Source organism: Narcine bancroftii, chromosome 3 (genome assembly GCF_036971445.1).
Source record: "Narcine bancroftii isolate sNarBan1 chromosome 3, sNarBan1.hap1, whole genome shotgun sequence".
In the NCBI taxonomy this organism is placed as follows: Eukaryota; Metazoa; Chordata; class Chondrichthyes; order Torpediniformes; family Narcinidae; genus Narcine; species Narcine bancroftii.
The window spans coordinates 203,736,299-203,761,916 of record NC_091471.1 but is presented as its reverse complement, the minus strand read 5'-3'; the positions used below and the strand labels follow the sequence as shown (position 1 = coordinate 203,761,916).

At 36.7% G+C, this 25,618-nt stretch overlaps 1 protein-coding gene across 8 annotated transcripts in view; it reads left to right on the top strand.

Moving 5' to 3' along the window:
• slc10a7 (solute carrier family 10 member 7) overlaps positions 1–25,618 on the top strand; it is a 199,254-nt gene that overhangs the window by 145,711 nt on the left and 27,925 nt on the right. For 6 of the 8 annotated variants that reach the window (XM_069926356.1, XM_069926357.1, XM_069926355.1 and 3 more), the window contains one exon: positions 25,192–25,357. In XM_069926356.1, the coding sequence (XP_069782457.1) occupies positions 25,192–25,357 (166 nt within the window). Of the gene's footprint in view, positions 1–6,050; positions 6,142–19,516; positions 19,621–25,191; positions 25,358–25,618 lie in introns of those variants that run through there. The other 2 variants (XR_011354073.1, XM_069926361.1) reach the window with 2 other exon arrangements.

The window sequence follows — 25,618 nt, the reverse complement described above, 5'->3', positions numbered from 1 at the left end:
TTCAAAAAAAAATCTTTAAACATTTCTTATGAGCCTAATCTGAACTAATAACTGAATCAAAAACTAAATAAAAACAGCAAAATCTTGCTGAAACATTGCAGTGAGTTATTTAATATTGAACAGGAGCATGCTGATGGCTAGCCCACTTTGATGGAAAATGCTTGCTTGTGGAAGAGTGTCTGTGGGTGTGTCCTGTGAAATGTACCACATATATTTGGAATAAGCTCCAGATCAGATGCTGATTAATTTTGAGGCAGTGACTTGATTCTAAATTCTAAAGCCAGACTACTTAATCTCTCCTCACACTAAACTATTCCTTTTTCAAGAAATCAATTAAATGAGTCTGTGTGCACTCCTGCTGCCCAAGGTACAAACTTACTTTGATACAGAGAGGAAACATTTACACAATATTCCAGGTGCACTTTCACCAAGCCCTTTTTACTGTGCAATAAGACATATTTATTTTTGTTGCAATAAAAGCCAGCATACTATTTGACTTCCCAATTGCTTGCTGCATCTGCACGTTGTCTCTCATCAAGTTAAGCACAAGGACATGATACCAGAATATCAACCCTCTCATAATTTAAAAAATGCTCCTCTTTTCTATTTTTTCCAAACAGATTTTTTTTTAACTTAACATGAATATGCTATGTTCCCATCCATTCACTTAACCTGCTTATATCCCCCATGTAGATTCTCTGCATCCTTTTTCACTAGCTTACACTGGATCATCATTTTAAATCAACAACTGGGACTATATTGTACGTGACTCTCTCATCGAAACAAAGTATGGAGTGAACAGCGTGGACCCCATATAGATAATTGTAGCAGGCCGTTGGTTTTTGTTACCTAGTCTTACTCATTTAGCCAAGAAAATAGATAGCAAAAATTTAAAAGGACATGGGCTGAATGCAGGCAAATGTGCCCAGCTTGAACAAAGTGAGCCAAAGTCCATGTTTCTCTGCTGTAGAAATCTAATTAATCAAAATAGTGCTATTTTTGGCCATTCTGGACACAGTCTGCCAGCTCATTCGGTGCTTCAAAAATTCTCTACTCACTGAATGGTTTTCTTGAGAGGTCTAAGTGGGATAAGTAGGTAGGAATGAATCAGTTTCTTAAAAACCATCAAAGCAGTTCAACCAAATTTTTTTCAGATAAATATGAATAAACAACCACCATATTTTAAGACAACTCATACATTAGTTATCAAAACTGTAGTGGTAGGCAATTAAGTTCTTATTTTATATATTCTTATTTGTGCAACTTCAGTTCCTTTGGTTTGTGTGACAGCCTGCTTTTAATTTATTTTTAATTGTTATGTCATATGACATATCAAGAAAGGATTTGAATTGTCTGTGAGGGTTTCCTCATTTCTAAAAAAAAGTAAATTAGTATTCAAAGTAGTGTTTAACCATTTCTTGTTTTGTGGAGAAGATTTTTTCAATCTTTAAAAGGAAAAAAAAAACTTTAGTAGGGATTATATGATGTGTGTGGAGACTGATACACACAACTTGTTCAATTTCCTGGAATATATAAGACAAATAAAAATGATTTTTATTCCATTTTTCCTCCGTAATACTTGGTAGAGATATTTATAATAGATCTGTTTGAATGAAACACCTATCAATACAGTTACAAGCTATTATTGGTATTCTGGTACAAAACGTGGCACTGTTCTAACAAGCCTGGAAGAACTGTAATACATTTTTCAAACATGATTGACATACCTTCTGGATTCATACAATTGTTGGCCCCAAAAAAATCCCTTGAAATAAGACTTTGTCATTTGAAGTATTTATAATTTTTTTTTTGTTTTTCAGAAGTTTATTTTTACAAAGTATCTGTTCAGCTGCAGCAAGTAATAATTTGTTAATTGCCATAATCATTGCACAATGTATATGACAATTAACTCCTTATCACATTTATCACGCATCAAATACCCCCCCAAAAAAACAAATATGAGCAAGTTAAATATTTAACCAATTTTACAAAGTGACATGGGTAAGTTGTAGAAAATTAAAGAAGCAATTAGCTCATTGTCTTTTTAAAAGTTGCCAATTCCATATTAGCAAAAAAGTGAAGGAATGTAGCCGTCATATGACTCAAATATAGTGGCCAAATTTTCCAAGGGCATCTCACTGTCTGTGCTTTCTATTAAGATAATTTTTAGTTGCATACTTGTCTGATTACTTGAACTTGCAGAGTGATAAATCTGGATCTAAAATGATAAGCCAGCATCTAAAACTGCTGTTACATGGTGGAGAAGAGGTAAGAACAACCTTGCCAAAGTAATGACCATAAATTGACTTTGACAGATGGACATAGGACTAAATTTGCCAGCCATCGAATCAATTGTTTAATTTTTAGATGATCCTGATATTCAGGAGCTTTCTAAAACAATTAAAAATCATGTCAAAATTAAAAACACCAAAAAAATTAAAAATATTGAAAAAGCACAATTGTAAAAAAATACTTAACTTTATTTTAATGTTCTTTTTTGTGGCATTTCCTGCACTTCAGATGAATGGGATTGAGATCATCCTCCAGACTTGGTGAAGAGATTTCCCAGTTTAAGGGCCAATTAATTCATTAAGTTTATGTTCCACTGCAAAGGGTAGCTGGGAAATTGGTGGCAGATTTCACCAACTAGCTCAGGGTTTATATATTTGCATTAATCTAAACTTGCTGACACCCACAAGGGTATGTACTGGTACTTTCGCACAGAACTATTTGCACCTTGCTTGTCCCTGTCACTTCTATCCTTTGTTAAATCCCCTGTAGAGTGCAGCTGTTTATCCCAGTCTTTCTGGGTTTCACCAGGGGAACTTAATAACAAGAAGGGATTTGAATTATCTGACCAATATAGATTCTTAGCATAGAAGGGAATTTATTAATATCTGAGTACTTAAAAATATTGACTTTATTTTATCTATTTTTTACAGTCATTTAAAAACTGGAAAAATAAAAGCCCAAAACTCTGAGAGACTCCGAAATTTTATACCCAGTTTTAACGTCAATTTATGGCATCTTTACAACTCTGTGAATCGAGCCTTATACTACTCATGGGTGCAGACGCAGTGAGATTGACTGTCCAGATTAGCATTTACTAGGCATTAGGGTAGGTTCAGAGTCATAGGAACCAATGACAAGAAAATCCATAGAATTCAAAACAGGAAGCTGCTCCACCTCTGGAATCCAATCAGTAACTAGGCATCTTATCCAGGAGATCTTGTATGGTATTACATGGTAAAAGCACAATGCTGGAGAAATTCACCAGGTCACACAGCGTATTTTATATAACAAAACTAAAGATGCATAACCAACATTTTGGGCTTGAGCCCTTCATCAAGATGTGAGCAAATTGTCGGCAGGCACCTGAATATTCAATCACTGCATCTGCAGACTTTCGTGCTTCACTTTGGTAATATTATGGTGTTTGCTGCTCTGATTAAAACTGCATTTTCTGCAGGCAAGGGAGATTAAAGCTCAATGTGTTTGAAATCTCACAATCAGATGCTGCTTCTCATCCATTCTAAAAGCACAGCAGAAGAGGTGAAAGAGTTTTCTGAAAAGGAGAGGAAAGGATAGACGAGATATTTTCTCTTGATGCACCTGAAAATGTTCTGAATGTTGTTGTAGGAACTGCAAGGAGCCTGGAAACAAAGAGAATGTTGGAAATATTATGATCAAAGGTATTGTAATTAGGAAGTAGAATCCCAGCTAACAAAACTTCAGGGGGATAGGAGCCATATAAAAACCACAAGTAACTCAGGACTCAATATGTCTTTTTTTTAACAACTCGATACCACTGTCTAAATCCACGGGGGCTTTCTTAAAGAAGAAGAGATAAAATGCAAATTCTCCTGGGATGAACAAAAGCCACACAATGAAGACTACCTGAGACAAAATGTAGGAGACTAGATGTCTTTAGCAAATTGATACAGGCTGACCAAATGAATGCACAACTTGTTTCAGCCTGATGTGAATGCATGATATCTCAATGAAGGTTGACACAGCGTGCATTTCCTGAGAAATGGCAAAAGAAATCTTTGGTTTTGACATGGAGGTGGTATGGGACAAGAGCCACAAGGCAACTGATAAAAATGGATTCCATCTCATCTGCGACCAATAAAAATTGTTTCTTTGCTGGCAACAAGATGATGTAGAAGAGGAAGAAGTCCACCACTCACACCTCAAATAGAATAAGCACAGAGTTTTTTCTGCAAAACACACTGAAGAGATAAGACTATCGAAAATCAATCTCTGATAATATTAAGTCAGACCCTTGAGGGTTAACCTAAACCCTAAAGGGCATGCAAAGGTTTATTATTATAATTAAATCCATGATTCATTGATTAGAAGCAAAAATGAGCCTGTGACCAATTCTTGTGCATATAAGGAGTGGCCATTAACTTGCAGCTATGAACTCATAACTGAAAATTATAATGACCAGATATGAATTGTGTTTTATTTGACACAGCCACGCATTGTCGGGGAAGGCAGAATTAGAATGAAGATTGTGGATTTCAAGATTTTCAATGGCATTTTTACTCAAAAGTTGGATCCCACAAGTGGGCCAACTTGTGGCATTTTAGTGATCCACTTTTTGGACCCATATCTTCATAGAAACTTAATTTAAAGAGTTAAATTTAATTTCTAATTTCCAATGCAGTTTTAGGGAAGTGTTCTTCAACTGTTTACTTGAAAATACTGATTTCTTCCCAATTTTAATTAATTTTAATGTTTTTTTTCTTTATCATACTGAAAGTTGATTTTTTAACCAGAGAATGATGTACTTTTCGAAATCACTGAATATCTATCTATCAAAGCTCAGTAGCAGCACCCTCATCTTGAGTCAGAAAGTAATCTAATTTTTAATACTCCACTAAAACATTAATTAATGTAAACATTAATGCAAATGATGCATTTTTCAATACAATAGTGACTTCAAATATGCTAATTTTCTGTAAAGGCCTTTGCGACTTACAGATTATCCTTCATTGTAGCCATTCAGATAACAAATTTCTTATTATAGAATTCACAAATCACTACCTAAAGTTTGAGAAACAAAATAAAATTTGCTGTTACAGAATCACTTGAGCGAAAGTAAATTATGTGCATAAGGCGCAGCTTTGCATTATGGAAAATTTCAATGCAGACATTTTCAAGGAACACCACCCCCTCCCCCAATAATACAGGGGTTGTCTCTGTTAAGATTTTTTTAAGGCACTTAAGACACAAGTCTCTCTTTCCTTTTGCTAACAATTACAGAAAATAATTGAATGTATAGAATTTGTAGTGAGCTCAAAAATGGGCCACAAAGTCCAACTGTCCATCCGAGTTTAATGCTTGATGCAAGCCACCTCCTTGCTTATTTGAATTTTTGACATCATAGATCTTGCATCTAATATTGATTATCTTTTTTTTCTGCCCACAAGTGAAAACGCTAACTATATTTCTACTCTATCAAAATCATTTTTAGGAGGTCACATAGCAGTATTTTAAAGAAAATAATAGGCTCATTCTTCTATTTATACTCTGTACTTTTTTCTTAAATCCTCTCTTTTACCTTTTGATCCTTTTAACATGGTAATCAGATTTGAACAGAGTACAATTAATGTGATCCATGGAAGACTTGTTTTGTTCTCATTTAATAGAATTTACCCATTTCTTCACTCCATTCCCTGTTTACTTTGTCACAACCTAACCAACCTGTAGTACTGTGTTCAGTGGTTTGTGCATTTGCATTCCCAGATAACTTTGTTCCACTGTGCCATCTACTTTTCTTTCTTACCAAAATGGAAAACTTACACTTAATATGTTTAATTTAATTTGTCCACTCTACATATTTGGTGACAACCAAAATAAGAATTTTTATTTTTCATTCCAAAGTCTAGATCATTAACACAAGCTCAAACTTCCAACTCTCTGACACTTTAGGGCTATCCCTTTGCCCCTTATGTCTTGAAGCTGTGGCTATCCATTCTGCTATCTCCCCTAAATCTGCATTCTCTGAACTTATTGATTCATCTTTTTCTATTTATTCACAGGACAAGGGTATTGTTGGTATTTAATGCCCATCCCTAGTTGCCCTTGAGAAGGTAGAGATGAGCTACTGCAATGAACCATTCATTCTTTGCGGTAAGGCACTTCCACTGTTCCACTGTTCTGTTAGGTTAAGACATTCGTGGATTTTGATCTAGTGGCAATATTCTTTTTCCCTCTCCATGCAAATTGTTTATTTGATGACTGTGCTCTCAGTATCTAATTTTGAGAATCTCTCATTTGTCTCTGCCCATAAGTGAAAACATTTGTTCTCATGTGCCAGTAATTTTCAGATGGCAGAGATCATGGCTTTGTCAGGTGCTGTCAGAGAAATCTTTGGGAATTGCAATCACACATCCTGTAGATTTCTAATGTGTTTACATTGCTTAGATTGAAAGCCCAGTAATTAGGGTTTGGTTGCCTTATCAACACTATTAATTCTCAGTGCTTCAAACTTGAACATTTGTGTTGACAGAAAAACTGCACAAGTTCAAAATATGCCTCAATTCCCCTTCCTAAAGGCCAAATGCCTGCTTATCCAGATATGATTACGTCACACAAATGAGAAAGAAAATCGACCCTGACTGACTTGCTCCCATTTGGCTCATCCATTTGACTCCTAATCTGATGGAATCTCAGTTTTGAATTTTCTAATCTTTCCAGTTTCTTTTTAAAATCACATCCAACAGTGATCTTGCTGTCATCCATTTCTTTCCTTTGCGTGCAACCTTGGTTTTGTTCCCTGTACCATGGTTGCCAACACTTACTTGCTGATGTGCTCAGCTCCAGAATTTACTCTGTAAATCTCTCTCTAAATCTATTTCATATCCTTTAAAATTCTCCTTAAACCTGATGCAGCACAGCTATACTAATACTCCATAAAATCAGGTCAATGCCATATTGTTTTCTATAACAGCTCCTGTGAAACAACTTGTTATGCCAAATAAAGATTATCTTGGGAATTAGTATTTTGTCCTTTAGGCATATTTTATGGAGTTAACAAAGAGATTTAAAGGCAAATCCACAAAACTAGCAATTGTTAGATTACTCTCACTAAGTGTAGAAATAAGATAATGATGCAGATATATCACAGAGAAAGACTAGATTTCTGGTGTGCTCGGACTGCTTCTCCTTTAAGCCAAAGGGATTGCACCTCAGCAGGACTGGGAACAATATCATCATGGAAGGCTTAATAGTTGTTGCTGAGAAGGAATGGCAAGAGAACAAAATGCAGTATTTTCAAAAGAATGAAGAGGAAAAATGAAAATGGAAGGCAAAATATTATTAAGATCGCTTCCAAAGTAGAACAAATATGATGAAATTGATGATAAGGAAGTTTTTGATGATGTATTCAGCTAAGTGCAAGTAGTTTTAGGTGAGTCGCCACATAAACACGTGGAAGCACAATATTTTAGCTATTAACTGATAAGGCCACGCAAAACAGAAATATTAGCTTAGCATTCCTGGTTACAGGATTTTCTGATAAAGTAAATAGGTTAAAAAGGATGGAGGAGCTGGTGGCAATATTAAAGAAACAACAGTTAAGGTACAGGAAGATTTGTTAGATTGATCCTCAAATGGCACTCTCTGGGTTTGAAGTAAACAATGAGAAAGGGAAGTAACAATGTTGGGGCAGTCCAATGTAAAATGAAGAGCAAATCTGTGTAGAAAATTCCGAAAAGTGCAATAACAGTAAAAGCAAGGAATTTAATTTACCCAAATATGAACTGGATACTGCTAAGGATATGAAGGGCATAACATTTCAGAAATGCATTCAGGAGAGCTCTTATAAGCAGTATAAGAGGGGTAATGAAAGGAATTGCAATTCTTGAATTTAGTTTAGGAATTTGAAGTTGGGTAGGTGGAAGGACTATCTGTGGGAGAGCATTTTGAGGTAGTGATCACATTTCAGTTAGATTTACAATAGGTACAGAAAGGGAAAAAGATGAAGAATTGCACATCAGAGGTAAAGTCATTTTTACTAAATTGAGATGTGATTGAATAAAAGTGGACTAGACTCAGCCACCTGTGAGTAAATCAGTCTTAGCAGTGAGAGACATTCATGGTGTTCCCATTTAACATGTTGCAAGGGACTTCCAAATTTAGGCAAGGACAAGAACACAAAATGAGAAGAAAATAGCAGTAGAGCTACTATCAGGCCCTTCAAGCTTTCCCCATCATTTAATATAATCATGGCTGATCTGTGCTGGCCTCATTTCCTATGTTGTGTCCTTCTTCCTCAATCTATCAAATAGTTACCTGATTCCACTTCCACTCTAACACTCCAGCTTCTACTATCCGCAGGAAAGGGAATTCCAGTTCACCACTGTGAGAAAAACTTCAATCTTCCATTATCTTGTCATTATATCCCTTTGTTTAAGTCTCACTAATTAAAACTTCTATTATTCTGTCAAATCCCCAGGAATCTTTTTGTTTGAATAAGTTCACTGCTTATTCTTGCAAACTCCAAGGATACAGGCACATAGTATTTATTCTCTCTTGGTAGGATAACCCTCTCAACTCTAGAGAAGCTTAGCTGAGGTAGAAAGAGCTTAATACAAAAGAACTAGAAGAGCTTTGAACAGTGGTTCTCAACCTTTCTCTTTCCACTCACATCCCACTTTAAGTATTCCCTATGCCATATGTGCTCTGTGATTAGCAAGGGATTGCTTAAGGTGGTATGTGGATGGAAAGAAAAAGTTTGAAAACCACTGTTTTAATCATACCTAATTGACTCGTTATGTGGATGGTTTCATAACTCCAAAGGAAATGGGCCAATGACAATTTTTCTCAAGCAAAATATTTCAGTAACAATTGGGTCTAGAGTAGAGATTCTCAACCTTCCTTTTCCACTCACATACCACCTTAAGCAATCCCTTACTAAAAGCACCGTAGCTTTTCATCGATTATCATGGGCATGAGCCAAGTAGCCACTTCCTTTCTTGTAAATTCTCTTTGATTCTATGAAAGTATAAGCCAGTGAACCTGACATCAATAGTGGGTAAATTATTGGAAGGTATTCTAAGAGATTGGATCAATGAGTATTTGAATAGATGGACTGATTAGGTATAGTTGACATGGCTTTGTGTGTGGTAGGTTGTGTTTAACCAGTCCTCTATAGCTTTTTGAGGAGATTACCAGGAAAGTTGATGAAGGAAAGGCCGTGGATATTGTCTACATGGACTTTAATAAGTCATTTGACAAGATCCCAAATGAGAGGTTGGTCAAGAAGTGTTCAAGATGAGGTAGTCTATTGGATTAGACATTGACTTTGCAGAAGAAGCCAGATAGTGGTAGTAGATGATTTCCTCTCTAACTGCAGGCCTGTGGCTGATGGTACCTCTGGGATCTGTGCTGCATCCATTGTTGTTTGTAATTGATATCAATAATAAAATGGTAAGCTGATCAGCAAGTTTACAGATGACACAAAGATGAGAAGTGTAGTGGACAATGAGGAAGGCTTTCAAAGTTTGCAGCAAGGTCCAGACCAGCTGAAAAAATTAACACCAAAATGGCAAATGGAATTTAATGTAGGTATGCATGAGGTGTTGCACTTTGGGAGGACTAACCAAGGTAGGACATACTAGACAAACAGTGGGACATTCACTCAGGAGTGCAGTAGGACAGAGGAATCTAGGAATACAGATGCAAATTCCCTGAAAGTCATGTCATGGGTAGATAGGGTTGTTGAAAGGGCTTTTAGCACATTGGCCTTCATAAATCAAAATTTTGAATATAGGAGTTGGGATGTTATGATGAAGTTGTACAAGATATTGGTAAGGCCAAATATGGAGCATTGTGTGCAGTTTTGGTCATCTAACTACAGGAATAATATCAATAAAATTGAAAGAGTACAGGAAAGATTTGCAAGGATGTTGTGGGACTTGAAGATCTGAGTTACAGGGAAGGGTCAAACCGGTTAGGGCATTATTCCCTGGAGCATCAGAGAATGAGGCAAGATTTGTTAGAGGTATACAAAATTATGAAGGGTATATACAAATGCAAGCAGATTTTTTCCACTAAGGTTAGGTGAGACAAGGACTAGAAGTCGTGGGTTAAAGGTGAAAGTTGAAATGTTAAAAGGGAACATGGGTGGGGGGGATCTTCTTCACACAGTGAGTGGGGAGAGTATGGAAATAAATCAGAGTTCAATTTCTATATTTAAGAAAAATCTGGATAGGTACATAGATGGGTGAGGTATGGAAGGCTGTGGTCTGGTTGCACATCAATGGGACAAGGCACAATAATTGTTTGGCCAAGACTCAATGGGCAAAAGGGCTAGTATCTGTGCTGTAGTGCTATAGTTCTATGGAAAGTATTGGAGCGAAGTTAAAAGTAAAATTAGGAAAGCAATGAAAGGGTATGTAAAAGATACTGGCAAGTAAAATCAAAGAAAATCTAAAGATGTTATTTTAATTAATAAAGAGCTGCAGTAAGACCTATTTTGAGCCAAAAAGCTAACTTGTGGGTAAGGTTTTGAAGGAACATTTAGGGATTGATTGCACAAGAATATGATGTTGATACTGTAGTTACAGAGGATGTGTGTGAAAGATTACCGTAGGTACTCATTAATAGTCAATACCGCATAAAAGTCGGCCCATCTATTTTTTGGCCCAAAAATCCAGTAATTTCCATATATCGCATGTAAAAATCGACCACCCTAATTTTGGCCCTGGGCACCCACCCACTGGAGCTCCATAGACTCACACCTCAACCCCAGCCACCTGCCCATCTGAGCTCCCAACGCCTCAACGCAAACTTACCACCCAATCCTGGCCACTCACCCACCCATCCAAGTTTCCAAGGCATCAAACACGGACTTACCACCCGGTCCCAGCTGCTCGCCCATCTGAGCTCCCAACACCTTGAATGACACCCATACTTACCACAGTCAAACTAGCATTGGTGTAATAGTCAGCCCCTAAATTTTACACTAAAAATTGGTCTCCACAAAATTCGACTATTACATGTATATATGATAAATGGAATAAATATAATAAAAGATGTATCAAGAGCAGGGGTGCAGTGCTAATATTTTAGGTGCTGAAGCTGACAAAATGCCTGCCATTTTCCATATCCTCTATGTATGTCACACCAAATTTGTGTACCTGCTCAGTACATGTAATGAGCAGGTACACAAATTGGGTGTAACATATATATATGAATAGGGCTTCTTTTAACGTCAACCACTAAACCAAGATGAAATAAATATATGAACTCCAGAGCTCCACAGAAACATAGTGATAATTTCACTAATATCATCAGTGGTATTTTTCCCCCGCCAACCATCACCCCTCTCCCTATCCCCACCCCGACACTCACTTCTGTAAAAATCCCCTGTATTACATTTGCACTCGAGTCACAATCAGTTTCTCGGACATGGACCTCAGTAGCCACTCATCCGTGGCAAATGAGGTGGGCATCTTATTCATTTGCATCAGCTCCTATGCCAACACGTCAATGTAAGCAATGATGCAGCGCAGATTCAGGCAGGAAATGGCGAACGGGATTAAATGTCTGACTTGCATTATTGAGCCCACCACACCTATATGGCAGTGAAGATAGAACTTTGGACCAAATCAAACTTCACTTTTCCCTTTGATCCCCCTCACCAAACTCACTCAATCCATCCATGCCCTCAGTTCAGATCAGGTCATTGATAGGCGACGACACGCATTTTACCCCAGAAAGACCGCTATCTCCTTTATTTCACTTACCTTATCTCCTCATGAACGAGCAGTTTAAACCCACTGCAGCCTATCTTATTCCAAGCTTATTTTAGAAATGTCAGTTGTCTGGTGGTGAAGAAAATAGAACACAGAAATGTGGGTGAAGGAAGAAGTCTATTGGTCACTCAAGAATGCTTTGGCACTCAATAGCCCCTTTTTCCACTGGCACCTTGTCCCAGGAATTAACTGGGAATTTACTGGGACAGGGTCCAGTGAAAAAGGAACATTGTCCAAGCGCCAGTGTCAAATGATGTCATTTCACGCCGGGGATTAACCACCTCTACCCCTTCTCATATCCCCAGCATTTGCTGGCGTGCTGATAAAACCAATGGACAACAAAAAGTCACCTGTTTCCAGTTGAAGGTAGAACACTCTGATCCTCAGGGATGAGTGTGTTCAGTGGAAAAGCAATTAGTGTCCTAGTTAAGGGTGGCCCTGTGGAAATGGCACAAAGGGCTTCCTATCCCGGTTCACTGCACAGCCAATTCACTGGGATGCCAGTGCAAAAGGAGCTGATATGATAATAGATGACCAACAGTGGATTCAACTCCTCTTCTTAGAATGTTCCCCCCAGTTGACACTCCCTAGTATTTCAAAAAATGTACCCAACTCAACCTTAAATATGTCTGATGATTGAGCCACTCACCCCCTCTCTGTCTTGAAATGCACAGTCCGTGAAACCTTCAGGCATCAGTTGTTGAAACAACAGAATGTAGAACCCATGTTGCACTTGGGGAGTACAATTCATGTATATGCTTCTGACCTGGACATGTGAGCTAAATTATATTCCTTTATGAGACAGTAGCCGCGCTTCTAGGGCCATGAGGTTATCAAGAGGTCGATTTGGAATATTGGAGATGCTGACTTCTATCCCGCTGCCTACATGATCAGATGGAAACGTGTAGATATCAGTGCCATCAGTTAATCAATGACTGATTTTAGCAAACATGAATTAACGCATTATTTGGATGCCTTAAACACTGGCATTTGTGTTACTGCCAGAAACATATCCACTTTCCACAGCGGGTTTGAATGGTACTCACCCTACAAGCCCCAAATGGGGTCATTGGGTCTGATGGGTAAACGAAGATTGAGAGGATATTGACAGAGAGGCTGAGGGGGTAGAGAGAGAGAGGAGGAGAGGGAGAGAAAGAGAGATAGATTTATTTTGTCCTTTTTTTATAGAGGTGCTGGATCAGCGTTCTGGTGAGCTTTGGCTGCACTGTACCCCAATCAAGAGGTTCAGTATATTTGAAATTGAATAAGTTACCATACTCAAATGAAATGTATATCAAATTTTTTAAAAAAAAGGTAAGGGAGGAAATTAGAGAAACTGGCCATCATTTTTCAATTGTCAATGGCCACTGGAATGTGACATTATATAGGATTGGAAACAATGAATTATTAAATAAACTGAGCAGTTGAAGCTAGTTAGATTAATTTTGGATATGGGCAAATCATTGATCAAGTTAAGTCAGTTTGTGTTTTTGGATGAAAGATCTTGCATGACTAACTTGATTAAACTTTTGGAGGAGATAACAAGAAAGTTCAATGAGGGCAGTACATCTGATGTCGTGCACATGAATTTTAGCAAGGCTTTTGACAGGACCCAAATGTGGCAGTCTACTCAAAAAAGTAAAGGCCCATGGGATGCAAGAAACAACGTCAAATTGGGCTTGAAGTTGGTGCATTGGAAGGACTGATTCCAAAAATATCCATGTGGAAGAAATCATTACATAAGGATAGCAAATGGAATTTGAATCCAGATCTGACAAAGGGTCTTCAACCTGAAACGCTATCTTTTTCTCTTCCCAAGTATGTGGCCTGATTGGCTGAAATTTTTTTTTTTGTTGCAATTTCTGCATTATTTTATTGTACTTTAATCTGGATCCACATGATATAATGAATTCTGTAATAACAGGATGATATTGACTGGCACAGAGGAGCAAATGGAATATGTACCACAGATGAATGCAGCAGAAATTGTCAATAAAATGGTCAAATAGACAAACTGATAGCTTACCTCTATTAGCTGAACCACAGAATGTAAGAACAAAGATGTTGTGCTAAATCTGTACCCAACTCGTTCAGGAGCAATAGCAAGTGCAACATGCATTTCTGGTCAGCACATTACAGGCAATATTTGATTACAGTGGAGAGGAGACAATGAAGAATTATGTGTACTGGAAGGTTGCAGCTCGAAGGAGAGATGGATAAGTTGAGGTTGTTTTCTTTAGAACTGAGAAATCTGAAGGGAACTTAACTGAGGTGAATAAAATTAGGTGAGGGTCTAGGAATTAAAAAGGTGGTAGAAACAGAAGCCATCATCATGTTTACCAGTATATCTTTCTTAGATGCATACTTGAAAAGTCAAAACCTGCAAATCTATGAATCTATTCAGAAAGATGGATTAAGCCAGGCAGTACTTTCTCCAGTTGTGCAAGCACAATTGGCCGAATAGCCTCTTTCTGTGTGGTAAACTTTCTATGATTTAGGAAGCTTTCTGTTTTATCCTCTGTTCCAAAATGGATATCTTTGTACTTCCCCATTTAAACTCCACTGTTACATACCAGACAGCAGCAATAGAAATTAGCCCAGGCAATGTTACATTTAAACTATTTATTTAATTATTAATGAACAATAATATAACACTTTATCTAATTTAACTAACTTATCGAAACTTATCTAACTTAAACCCCCCCAACAATGGGTGGGTGTGTGTGTGTGTGGGTGTGTGTGTGTGTGTGGAATACCCCAAGCCACTACAACTCAAGGCACAATTCTCAGAAGGCAGTTCAAAGTTCAGTTTCAGAAATTCAGTGTTGACACTGTTATGAGCCCAGAGGATCCCAAAACCCAGCAGCAATAGAAATTCACCAAGACAAATGGTTACTTAAACAAAAGTTGCTTTTAATTATCTTTAAACATGAAAACAGAATCACACTTTAACTTATCACTATTAACTAACCTAACTTAACCCCCTCCTAATTCTAAGCACACGTCCATGTAATGTGTGTACAAGTTCAGAAAAGTTATTTAATTCACAGTCCAATCTCACTTCTCACTCCTCTAAGTTTACTGGTTGCAAGCAATTTAACATTTATGAATTTCACCAGACTTTGATGCTTGAAAGGTAAATGGTTACCTCTCAGGAAGGTTCTTGTCGGTTTTCAGAGCGAGATTTGTTGCTCGTTGGACACCCACAACTGACTCCTTTTAATCAGCCACCTCAGTGTCTTGCTGAAGAGACTCTTGTACGAACCACAAGGGCTTTGACCAGGCTGAACTAAGAACTCACAACCCGTCTCTCTCTCTCTCTCTCTCTCTCAGGTAAAACCACCACAATACCCTCTTAGAACAGCAAACTGCACTCAGACTGTGACACCAGACCCAATCTTTTGAGTTCGTTCATCTGTTGCTTTTCAAAACAATAATCCATTACCCCACAGCATGTCCAATTGACACCTACTTGTGAAGTCCTTATAGGCATTCTTCAAAGATTTTGCAAAGGCACTCGGAGCCTGGACTCTCCGGCTTGAGCAGACCTCTGGCATTTTAAATGAGATCTGTTTTGAAGTATTTGTTTCTGCATGTGGCCTACACTAAAAAAAACTGCAACAATTTATCTCCTATAAAACATAACTATATACAATATAAAATATAATCTATCACAACACATAGACTTGAAATTGATGCAATATGCAGGCTTTAGATGAAATTAGCAGCTCATAAAGTGGGTGAAAGAGTACAGGAGTGACAGAATGTTTATAACTCACAAACCCTTGTTGAGATGCTTCCAGTAAAATGGCCCTTCTTTTTAGACGAGTGCCAACGAAAACTCCCTTCTTCTTTGGCGTAGGGGACACAAAGCAAGTGATGCTCACAAAGCTTCCAGAACCCCTTCGTGGGTCAGTCAAACAAAAGTGACCTTCTCTCTTTTGGTCACAGAGTAGTATTTTTCATTCCTCTATAACAGACAGGAGGAAATCAGACTGATTGCCTATAACCACACATGAGGCCAATCCAGCACAGTATTTCTTCCAGTGCGATCTTCTTAAAATACTCCTGTGCGATCTCCTTAAAATGGCCCCAAAGCAAAGCTGTATACTGCTTCTTCAATATGCTGGTCATATGGTCTCTGCACCTGGGATTTAGGAACACTGCCTTTCTTCTCTTCAAATGTATCCATTTTAGGAACATGCTGTTCAAAGCCTGCTGTCAGTTTGCAGTCACTTTCCAAAAACCTGCAGGACTGTGCAAAATTTATTCTCTTAAAGGGACAGTCCCACACAAATTAAAAACAGCTCGTAATACCATTCGGTTCATCACGTTACCTCTAATTTAATTTTTAATCTACATTGCTCATAGTGCAGTCAATCTGTATGTCACTGGCATGCTTGAATATGTAGCTTTCTGTCGATCATTGAAGTTACAAATTTTTACAATGAACAGTTTTGCCTCAGTGTCGATCTTTGTAAGACACTTTACATACTCCTTTTTTTTTGCATTTTTATCGTGACTATTAACCTGGTCAAAATTTGCCTTTAATTCTATAAGTTTTAAATTTGACTAAGCTCCTTTTAGAGTATTCACTCTTGACATTGATGTTTGTGCTTGTTTCCATGAAGTCGAGTTTTTTAATGCTCCTTGTAAATTAACTCGAATTGTACTTATATATTTAATTATGCCATGAAAAATTAGGGAGTTAATGTATGTGGTTTAACTTAGTTTTATCTTCCCACACAATTAAGATACCTATCAGATTTTTATCAAACAAGGGAAAAACCAGATTGGACCAGATTAGAACTAGATAAAATAGGAGAGAAGATACCTGAACATATACTATGTTGATGGGATGAAAAATTGGTGCAACGTAGGAATTCACCGGTATTGCATCATTTGCTCAACATTTGGAAGAAGATTCACATAGAAAGGAATAAAACAAATTACCAACTACCAAAACTAATATTGACACAAAATCAACTAATCCCTTTCACAATAGATAACCTTTCCTTCAGAGAATGGGAGAGAAAAGGGATCAAAAGAATAGAAAATTGTTTTTCGGCAAATAAATTATTATCCTTTGAACAAATGAAGGATAAATATAATATACCTCACAATACAATGTTTGCATACCACCAACTGAAAACCTACTTGAAGGACAAATTGGGAAACAGTCTGAGGTTACCAGAAGGAAGCAATTTTGAATATGTGATTACAGACACAATGATAATTAAAAAATTTATAACAAACATGTACATCAAACTGCAAGAAAAGGAGAACGAGGAAACAAACGGTAAACCTAAACAAAAATGGGAACAAGATCTAAACATAAAGATAAAGAATGAAACATGGGAAAAGCTATGCTCCGGAACTATGAGAAATACAATAAACACGAGGTTACGCATGATACAATATAACTGGATACACAGGCTATACATCACACCTCAAAAGTTAAATAAATGGGACCCAACAGTATCAGACAGATGTTTTCGCTGTAAAAAGGAAACGGGAACAACAATTCATGCAATTTGGACATGTGAGAAAGTGAAAAAATTTTGGGAAGATCTAAACCAGATATTAAATAAAATCACAAAAAGCAATATACCAAAAAACCCAGAGATCTTCCTCCTAAGTAATATAAGAAATAAAGAATTTGGACTCGATTTGGATGGAGCACAAAAAAGATTTGTTATTATAGCCCTAGCTGTAGCAAAAAAATGTATTATGTCAACCTGGAAATTAGAAGACAACTTGAGAATACAACAATGGTACATAGAAATGAATAAATGTATTCCATTATAAAAAATAACATATAATTTAAGAAATAACATCACAATATTCAAACAAATATGGGAGCCATACATGAAATACAATAGAGAAATCCTACCATGGACTTCCACCACCTAAAATGACAGAAGGAAAAGACAACGAAAAGAACTGACTCAGTAAAATTTCTTGTTTATTTTTATTAAGTGACAACATTGTTTAATGGGTTTAATGTATCTTATAGATTGAACTTCAAATAAATGGGAAAGGAGGTGAGGGAGGGAGGGAAGGGAGGGGGGAAAAAGGGGGAGAAAATGACACTATATATTCAAGAGAAAAAATGTCTATGTATCTTGGTCAATATGGTTTATAGTGTGAAAAATTAAAAAAATTTAAAAAAAGCTTAGTTTTATCTTCCATTTTTTTAATTAGTAAATTATGTTCAAAATTTACTTTAATATAGTTCTCTTTAAATAGATATGTACCAATGCACAATATACAAGTTTACTTGATTTCTATATTGATGTACTTAATTTAAAATAGTGAAAGATCTATTTAAATATCTAGGTATTTTGATAACAGAATTTGAAAAACCTCTTTAAAGAAAACTTTGTAATTTTATTTAATCAAACTAAAGCAATACTCTCTGGATGGTCACCATTTTCTCTAACTATGGTAGGATGTATTAATTCCATTAAAATTAATATTTCACCAAAATTTTTATATTATTTCAATCATTACTAACTTTTATTTTTAAGTCTTGGAATTATCTATTATGAGATATATATGGCAAGGAAAGAAACCAAGAATAAATGAAAGTTATCTTCAGAACACAAGAAATGATAGAGGACTGTCGTTAACTAATTTTAGATTTTACTACTGGGCAATGAGCTTAAGGAATATGTTATTGTTCTTATAGCTTTATAGTAGAAATGACTGCTCCAAATGGATGGAAACAGAATTGAAATCCCTTAAGAATTTCTGTTTACAGGAGATATTAGGTTCACCTTAACCTTTCTCTATTCCAAAGCTAACAAAGAATTTAATAATGAGACATAGATTGAAGATTTTGAGTCAATTTAGAACATTTTTTGGAATTATGGGATTTATATTTACTAGTCCTATTCTACTCAATCATTTATTCCAACCTGCCATTTTAGATGCAAACTATGAAAAATGGAATCATCTAAGAATAAAAACTTTTAACGATCTTTTTATCCAACAAAATTTTGCATCTTTACAACAATTGATGATGAAATTTAATCTGCCAAACAGACACTTTTTTTAGATATTACCAAATTAGACATTTTATTCATTCTGAACTTACAGTATTTCCATATCTTCTGGATCCGAATTTCATAGGTGAACTGTTTGAATTACAATTTGTACATAAAGGTATAATATCTGCCTTATATTATAAAACATTGAATTTAAAAACAGCTTCTTTAATTAGGATCAAAACTGAATTGAAGAATTATCAGAAGAAGAGTGGATTTCAATTTTGGTCCTTATCCATGATTCATCTCTATACTCGAGGCACAGTTTGATTCAATTTAAAGTGGTGCATAGAGTATATTTTTCTAAAGTTAAGCTCGCTCGAATCTACCCATAAATCAAATATAAAAGATTTGAAGCCTCTTTAATGCATGTATTATGGTTTTCCCAATTTAGCAGAATATTGGACAGCTATTTTCAGGACATTTTTGGCCATCTTTGGGATCAATCTCGAATCATGCCCGTTGATTGCAATGCTTGGTTTCTCCAGTGATGTAAATGTATATTTAACATCTACCCAAAAACAGGTCTTAGCATTTTCTACATTACTGGTTAGAAGAGACAATGGTTACTGGATATTATGTCCTTTTTAAGTTTGTAGAAAAAAAAAATCAGACATAATGTTAGGAAGATTAAGATCTCTTTTGATAAGACTTGGGATCCAATTATAGCTTACTTTCATAATTGGAATTATCAAGGTGCGGGGATGCAGTAAATGGGCGTGTTTCATCAGATCTCCGGAGGCCGTTGCTTGATTTCAATTCTGCTTGAATACCATTTTCATCCTTGGTTGGTGGATGGGGTGAGATCTTTATAATCAACCTTTTTTTCTTTTTCACTATTCACTATATGCTTAGATTGTATTATTATTTCTATATGATTTGATACCAATCCAAATGTATATTATATTTTATTTATATGGATTTATAATGTATAAAACTCAATAAAAATAATTTAAAAAGAAAGATGTACTTAAAAATACACTATATTTCTGACTTGTATCCCAGACAATTAGCTTGCAATCTTTTAGGATTTTTGGTTTTGCTGTTCTCCAATCTGTATTTCATGTTGGAGTCTCAATATTGTCAAATTTAATGAAAGTTTAAAACCCAAATGTATGTTTTTAGCCATTTTTTAAAAATCTTGAAGCAATACCTGACAATGCCACAGCTAGGGAAATCGTCTTTGTTTTCAAACTGCAGCCAAAAGTAGATTAATTTTTTTTCCTCTTCCACCAGAAGCATCCAAAAGTCAGACTCCTTGGTTATTGTCAACAGCCTCGTAATAGTATCCAAAACATTTCTTTGACACTTCACTAAATCATAGGACACAAGAATGACCTCAGATGCTAGAATGGAACAAGATGCAATCTGCTGGAGGAGGTCTGTGGGTTGAAAAGCATCAGTGGAAGAAAAATAATTGCTAGCAGTTTGAACTGGAATCATTCATCAAGTTGACTTTACCTCCCACTCGTGTTGCTCAATCTGCTGAGTTCCTCCAACAGATTGTGTTTTGTTTACCATACAGTGTATGATGTCTTATAGGATGACCCCTGGAATTTCCACCTAAAATGTTAGTTTTGTGTAATACCCTTTGTATCAGACGCACACCCCCCCCAAAAAAAAAATCTGGCACTTACCGCTGACCAATGGATGCTATTAAAAGCAAATCATAATATTTTAATAACAAATTACCATGCAAAATTTACATTTTATTTTGATATTTTAAAATAAACCACTGTCAGGCCATTCAAACAAAGCCTGTACAGAGCCAGCAGCAGTCGGACTAGATGGTTGGAGCCCTGAGATTTTGGAAGTAACTAACAGGGCATGCACAAAATTGTGTTGGAGCCGGTGGGAAGATGGCAGTGAAGTAGAGCTGTCAAGGTTTAGATTTTAGACGCAGTGTATAGGACAACTCTGATTTTAAGGTGAAACTTTTAAGTTTTCAGAATCTTCCTAAATGATGGCATATATGGTAAATCATAATTTGTTTGCTGCATAAACTCGGTGTACAAATATTAAGTTTTTCTTTGTAGTTCAGGTAGAGCAAAAATACTTAGGTTAGATCTGCCAAAGACTTCACTTAACCTTTAATCTAAATTAATGTCATATTAAAAAAATTATAGTATTACTATTGTGTTGGTTTGGGTTTTGATTTTTAGCTGCGTAGGAAATGTCTTTTTCGTCAAATTTAGACAAACAACACGGTAACAGGTCATTTCGGCCCACGAGTCCATGCCACCCAATTAAGCTACACCCTCCCCCCCCCAGTACAGTTCGAATGGTGGGAGGAAACCAGAGCACCAGGAGAAAACCCACACAAACACAGGGAGAACATCCAAACTCCTTACAGACAGCATGGGATTTAAACCCAGTTCTGATCGTTATAAAGACATTGCACTAACCTCTGTGCCAACTGTGTCTTCAGCAAGGTTTTCTCTGTGACTTCCATTGTTGGTCAGGATTTGAAGTGGCACATACTTGCAAAATTATAGCAAAGCCGATGCCTATTCCAGTGTACATTATCTTCTCATATTTTCAGCTGGCAAGTCTGTTTGTCTGTTTCACATACTCGGTCACTAACTCTACGTAAATATTAAAAAGAATCATGGCCCCTTAACTTCTTGTAAAAGTAACCAAAGCAAAAAGCATTCCAAGTGACTTGGATGTACAGCATATATGCCTTCTGTGGCATAATTTGTTTTAACCATAGGCTCATTTGACACATCATCTCCTATTTTACATTTTGTTCACTTCTTGCTTTATTATTCCATGTATAATACAGTAAAACCTCTGGAATCTGGCACATTAAGGGATTGAGTGATGCCGGATAAGTGCGTTTTCTGGTTGCTTGAGATTGTGTGTGGCATGATTGGCCAACTTCTATATATTTTACCTAATTTTTTTTTGGCCAGTTGCTTGAATTCCAGACAACGTTTTACTGTAGTCTCTTGAGTTTTGCATACACAATCAAGAAGATTTGCTTCCATGAATATATTCTTTGATTTTTTTAAATGCAAACAAGTGAATTATCAAAACAATATCAAGCTTTTAAAAATATGTTTAAATCTTATGTTTTTTTAATAAATATGATCAGTAATTGATTTAACTGATTAGAGAAAAAGAGGACCGGCCAAAATTTTAACTCATTACTTTTCAATGGAAAAGTTCAAGAGGTTTGAGACCCCATCCATCCTTCTTCAGATTAAAACTCTTGCTCTAGATTCACAAAATAAATCTCATCAGTTTTCAGCGCAGAAAAATATAATTTGATGCCCTTTGGGATACTGGGGGTTCTCCCCTGGAGATTTAGAAAAGTTAAGAGTCCATTGAACATTCATATCTTCAAAACAAAAATGTGATGTGCAAATTTTCAGATTTGTATTTTTTTATTACTGAGCTATGTACAGGACACATGGAGCTTTTTAAATTATATATCATACCATTTAAATATCACCTCATCCATGTGAGAGGTACGAGAGCAAATATACAGAAATGCTGGAGGAACTCAGTTGGTCTCACAGCCTCCATAGGAGATAAAGATATATTACTGATGTTTCAGGCTTGAGTCCTTCCTCAAGGTATGAGTAAAAAGAAACAGGTGTCTGTATTAAAAGGGTGGGGGAAAGGGAAGGGGGGAGGAATACATGCCTACAGACCAAAAGGTTTTAATTGAATGTGATAAAAGGACAGGAGAGAGGAAAGGAGAATTGATTGGGGGAGGGGTGGTTTTTGGATCTGTGAAAGGAAGCCAGGGGAAAAGTGAAGAGAGAGAAAGAGATAGACAGAGCTGGAGGAAAAGAGACCTAGAGAAAGATAGGAGGTGTCTAATGGGGTGCCCAGATGGTATATGAGGCTTGTTCCCAATTTGTGGATGATCTCAGTCTGGCAGTGCATGAGACCATGGACAGGCATGTCTCAGAGGGTAAAGGGGAGAGGGAGAGAGGCAGAGCTAGAGGAAAGGAGTCCTAGAGAAAGATGGAGGGGGGGGGGGATCTAATGGTAACCAGAAAAGATTATGTTAATGCCATATGGTTGGAGGGTGGCCAAAAGTCAAATGGAAAAGGGAAGAGAGAGAGAGTTTGTCTTTTTGTACTCATGCCTTGAGGAAGGACTCAGGCCCGAAACATCAGAAATATATCTACCTCCGATGGATGCTGCAAGACCAGCTGAGTTCCTCCAGAATTTCTGTGTTACAGAATGTACAGACTTTTGGAGTTCACTCCATCATGTGCATCACTTGGAAAATTCAATGGCACAGCAATGAATAACTCCAGGGATCCTGATTTGATCCTAACTTTTTGTGCTGTCTGTTTCACCTTAAATCTGTGCCCTCTAGTTTTAGACTTCCTTACCCTAGGGAAAGACTGATGATTTGCCTGATTTTGTATACCTCTATTAAGGTACCCCTTAACCTTTAAATTCCTGGGGAAATGTTTCCGTCTCCTTATAATTCAGGCTTACAAACTCATGAATTTTTTCTGCATCTTTTCTAGCTGAATGACCTCTAGCTAGGTGACCAGAACCAACAAATATGGTTGTAACAAAACATCCCATGAAAGCAAGCATACCAAATGCCTTCTTCACCACCATGTCCACCTGCCACACCTCTCTCATCAAAATATTTATGTACCTGTAACCCTATCTCTTGTCTGTTCTACAACATTATCCAGAGCCCAACCATTCACTGTTTATATTCTGCCTGGTTTAACCTACCATGGTTAAACCATGTTCAATTCCATCTGCCTTTTCACTGTCCACTATGCCACCAATGTTGGTGTCATCTGCAAGCTTGCTATCCATACTAATTACATTGTCGTCCAAGTTGTTACTACAAAAGACAAATAACCGTGGACCCAGGACTGATCACTGCAACACCTCACTGGTCACAAGCCTTCAATCTGAGTAACAACGCTTCACTACACTCTCGGACTCTTATCACAAGCCTATTCACTCTGAATCCCATGCAGTCTAACCTTTCAGTCTAGCATATCATGCAGATCTTGCTCAAGTCCATGTAAACAATCTCAACTGCCCTTCCATCATCTGTTTTCTAGTTCACCTCATCAATCTTTTAGTTTGCCTCCTTAGGAGACATGATTTCCCATGCTGAAAGCCATCTGACTATCCTGATCAGTCCTTGCCTTTCCAAATCTAGTCTATCATAACTCCTTCCAGTAACAAGCCTTTAGTTTTCTAGCCATTCTTGCAACATTTCTTACATAGTCACATTAGCCACCCTCTGGTCGGCCAGTACTCATTCATTGCTGATTATGATACAAATATCTCTGCCAGGGCCCTCAGAATTTCTTCTATAGCTTCTCCCACAATATCCTAGGATACAATTGGTCAGATCTACCTTTATGCAGTAGAAGATCTCTAGCACATCCTATGGTAGTGTGGATTCTCTTTAAGTCATCACTATTCACTTCTTCAATTTCCCGAGCATCCATGTCTTTCTCCATGGTAAATAAAGATGAAAAAACCTCAAATGTGTAGGTTTCAATATCATTTACCGACATTATTTTGGTTTCAATTTTTATGCAAGGTGTGTTGGTAGATTGTTTACGTTTTCTAAATCCAAAAGATGTTTGAAATGCAAACCAAAAAATATTTCCTCGTGTTTGAATTAACAAAATTGATATCTGAGTTTACTTCATTTTGTTTAGTTTTGAAGTGATTATGCTGTTGTTGTAAAATGTGGATGACATTGTATTTAAGTTTACAGTTTGACTGAATATTCAGAGATTAAATTATTTAAGATCACATAACTTTTGATTTTCAAGCATGAGTTATAATTTAATGAGAAACCTAGTGCAATACCAGCTGTTTAAATATTAAAATGTTCTGAGAATCACTTTATTATTCATCTTCAGAAAATTCTAGATGTCAGATATTTCCATTCCTAAAGTTTATCTTAAATCGTGATGAACAGAAATACCTGGTTAATGCATGTGTTCATTTTTGCCAGTGGAAAATGCAACTTTAAGAGAAGTTTTATGGGTATATTTCTGTGACAGCTGGCAAACAGCATTAGCTACAATTAGAAATTTGAATATAGTTGAAAATGTTCTTCTTTGGCTTGGCTTCGCGGACGAAGATTTATGGAGGGGGTAAAAAGTCCACGTCAGCTGCAGGCTCGTTTGTGGCTGACAAGTCCGATGCGGGACAGGCAGACACGATTGCAGCGGTTGTTAGAATTCCCCTGCACCCAGAAGAACAGTTGTACAGCTGAAAAGCTTTGAAATCCACTGTTCACCAGTGGAATTCGTCCATGCCCTTAATGCCATTCTACTGTCATGTTTATTTTGTGATGCCCATCTTGACTTGTTTAGCCCCAACAAGATCATCTGCTGATTTCTCATCCACAGCTTGTTCGACGATACATCAAGGATTGGCTTGAAAGAAAACAGCCACCATTTGGTGCTATTAGCAGCTGTGTGCTCCTTATGATCATTTATTCAACATTTTGTGATACTTTCTCCAATCCAAAAATTGACCTGGACAACTTCAGCCTTCTATTAATTACTATTATAAGTAAGTACTGTATTTTCACTCATATTGCATGCACACACATATAATGCGCACATGCATATGCTGCTTGGGTATAGTATTCTAAATTTTGACTGACAAAAAGCAATTTGCATTTAATTGGTACATGAGAGAAAGCACATAACTGGTTAATCTCCCACAATTAACACCCAATCATTATATAGATAATGTCCTGCTGCAATACATTAACAAGCTTTGGAAAGGAATCAGGCAAATAAACCTGAGGAAATGAAATATATTCTTTTG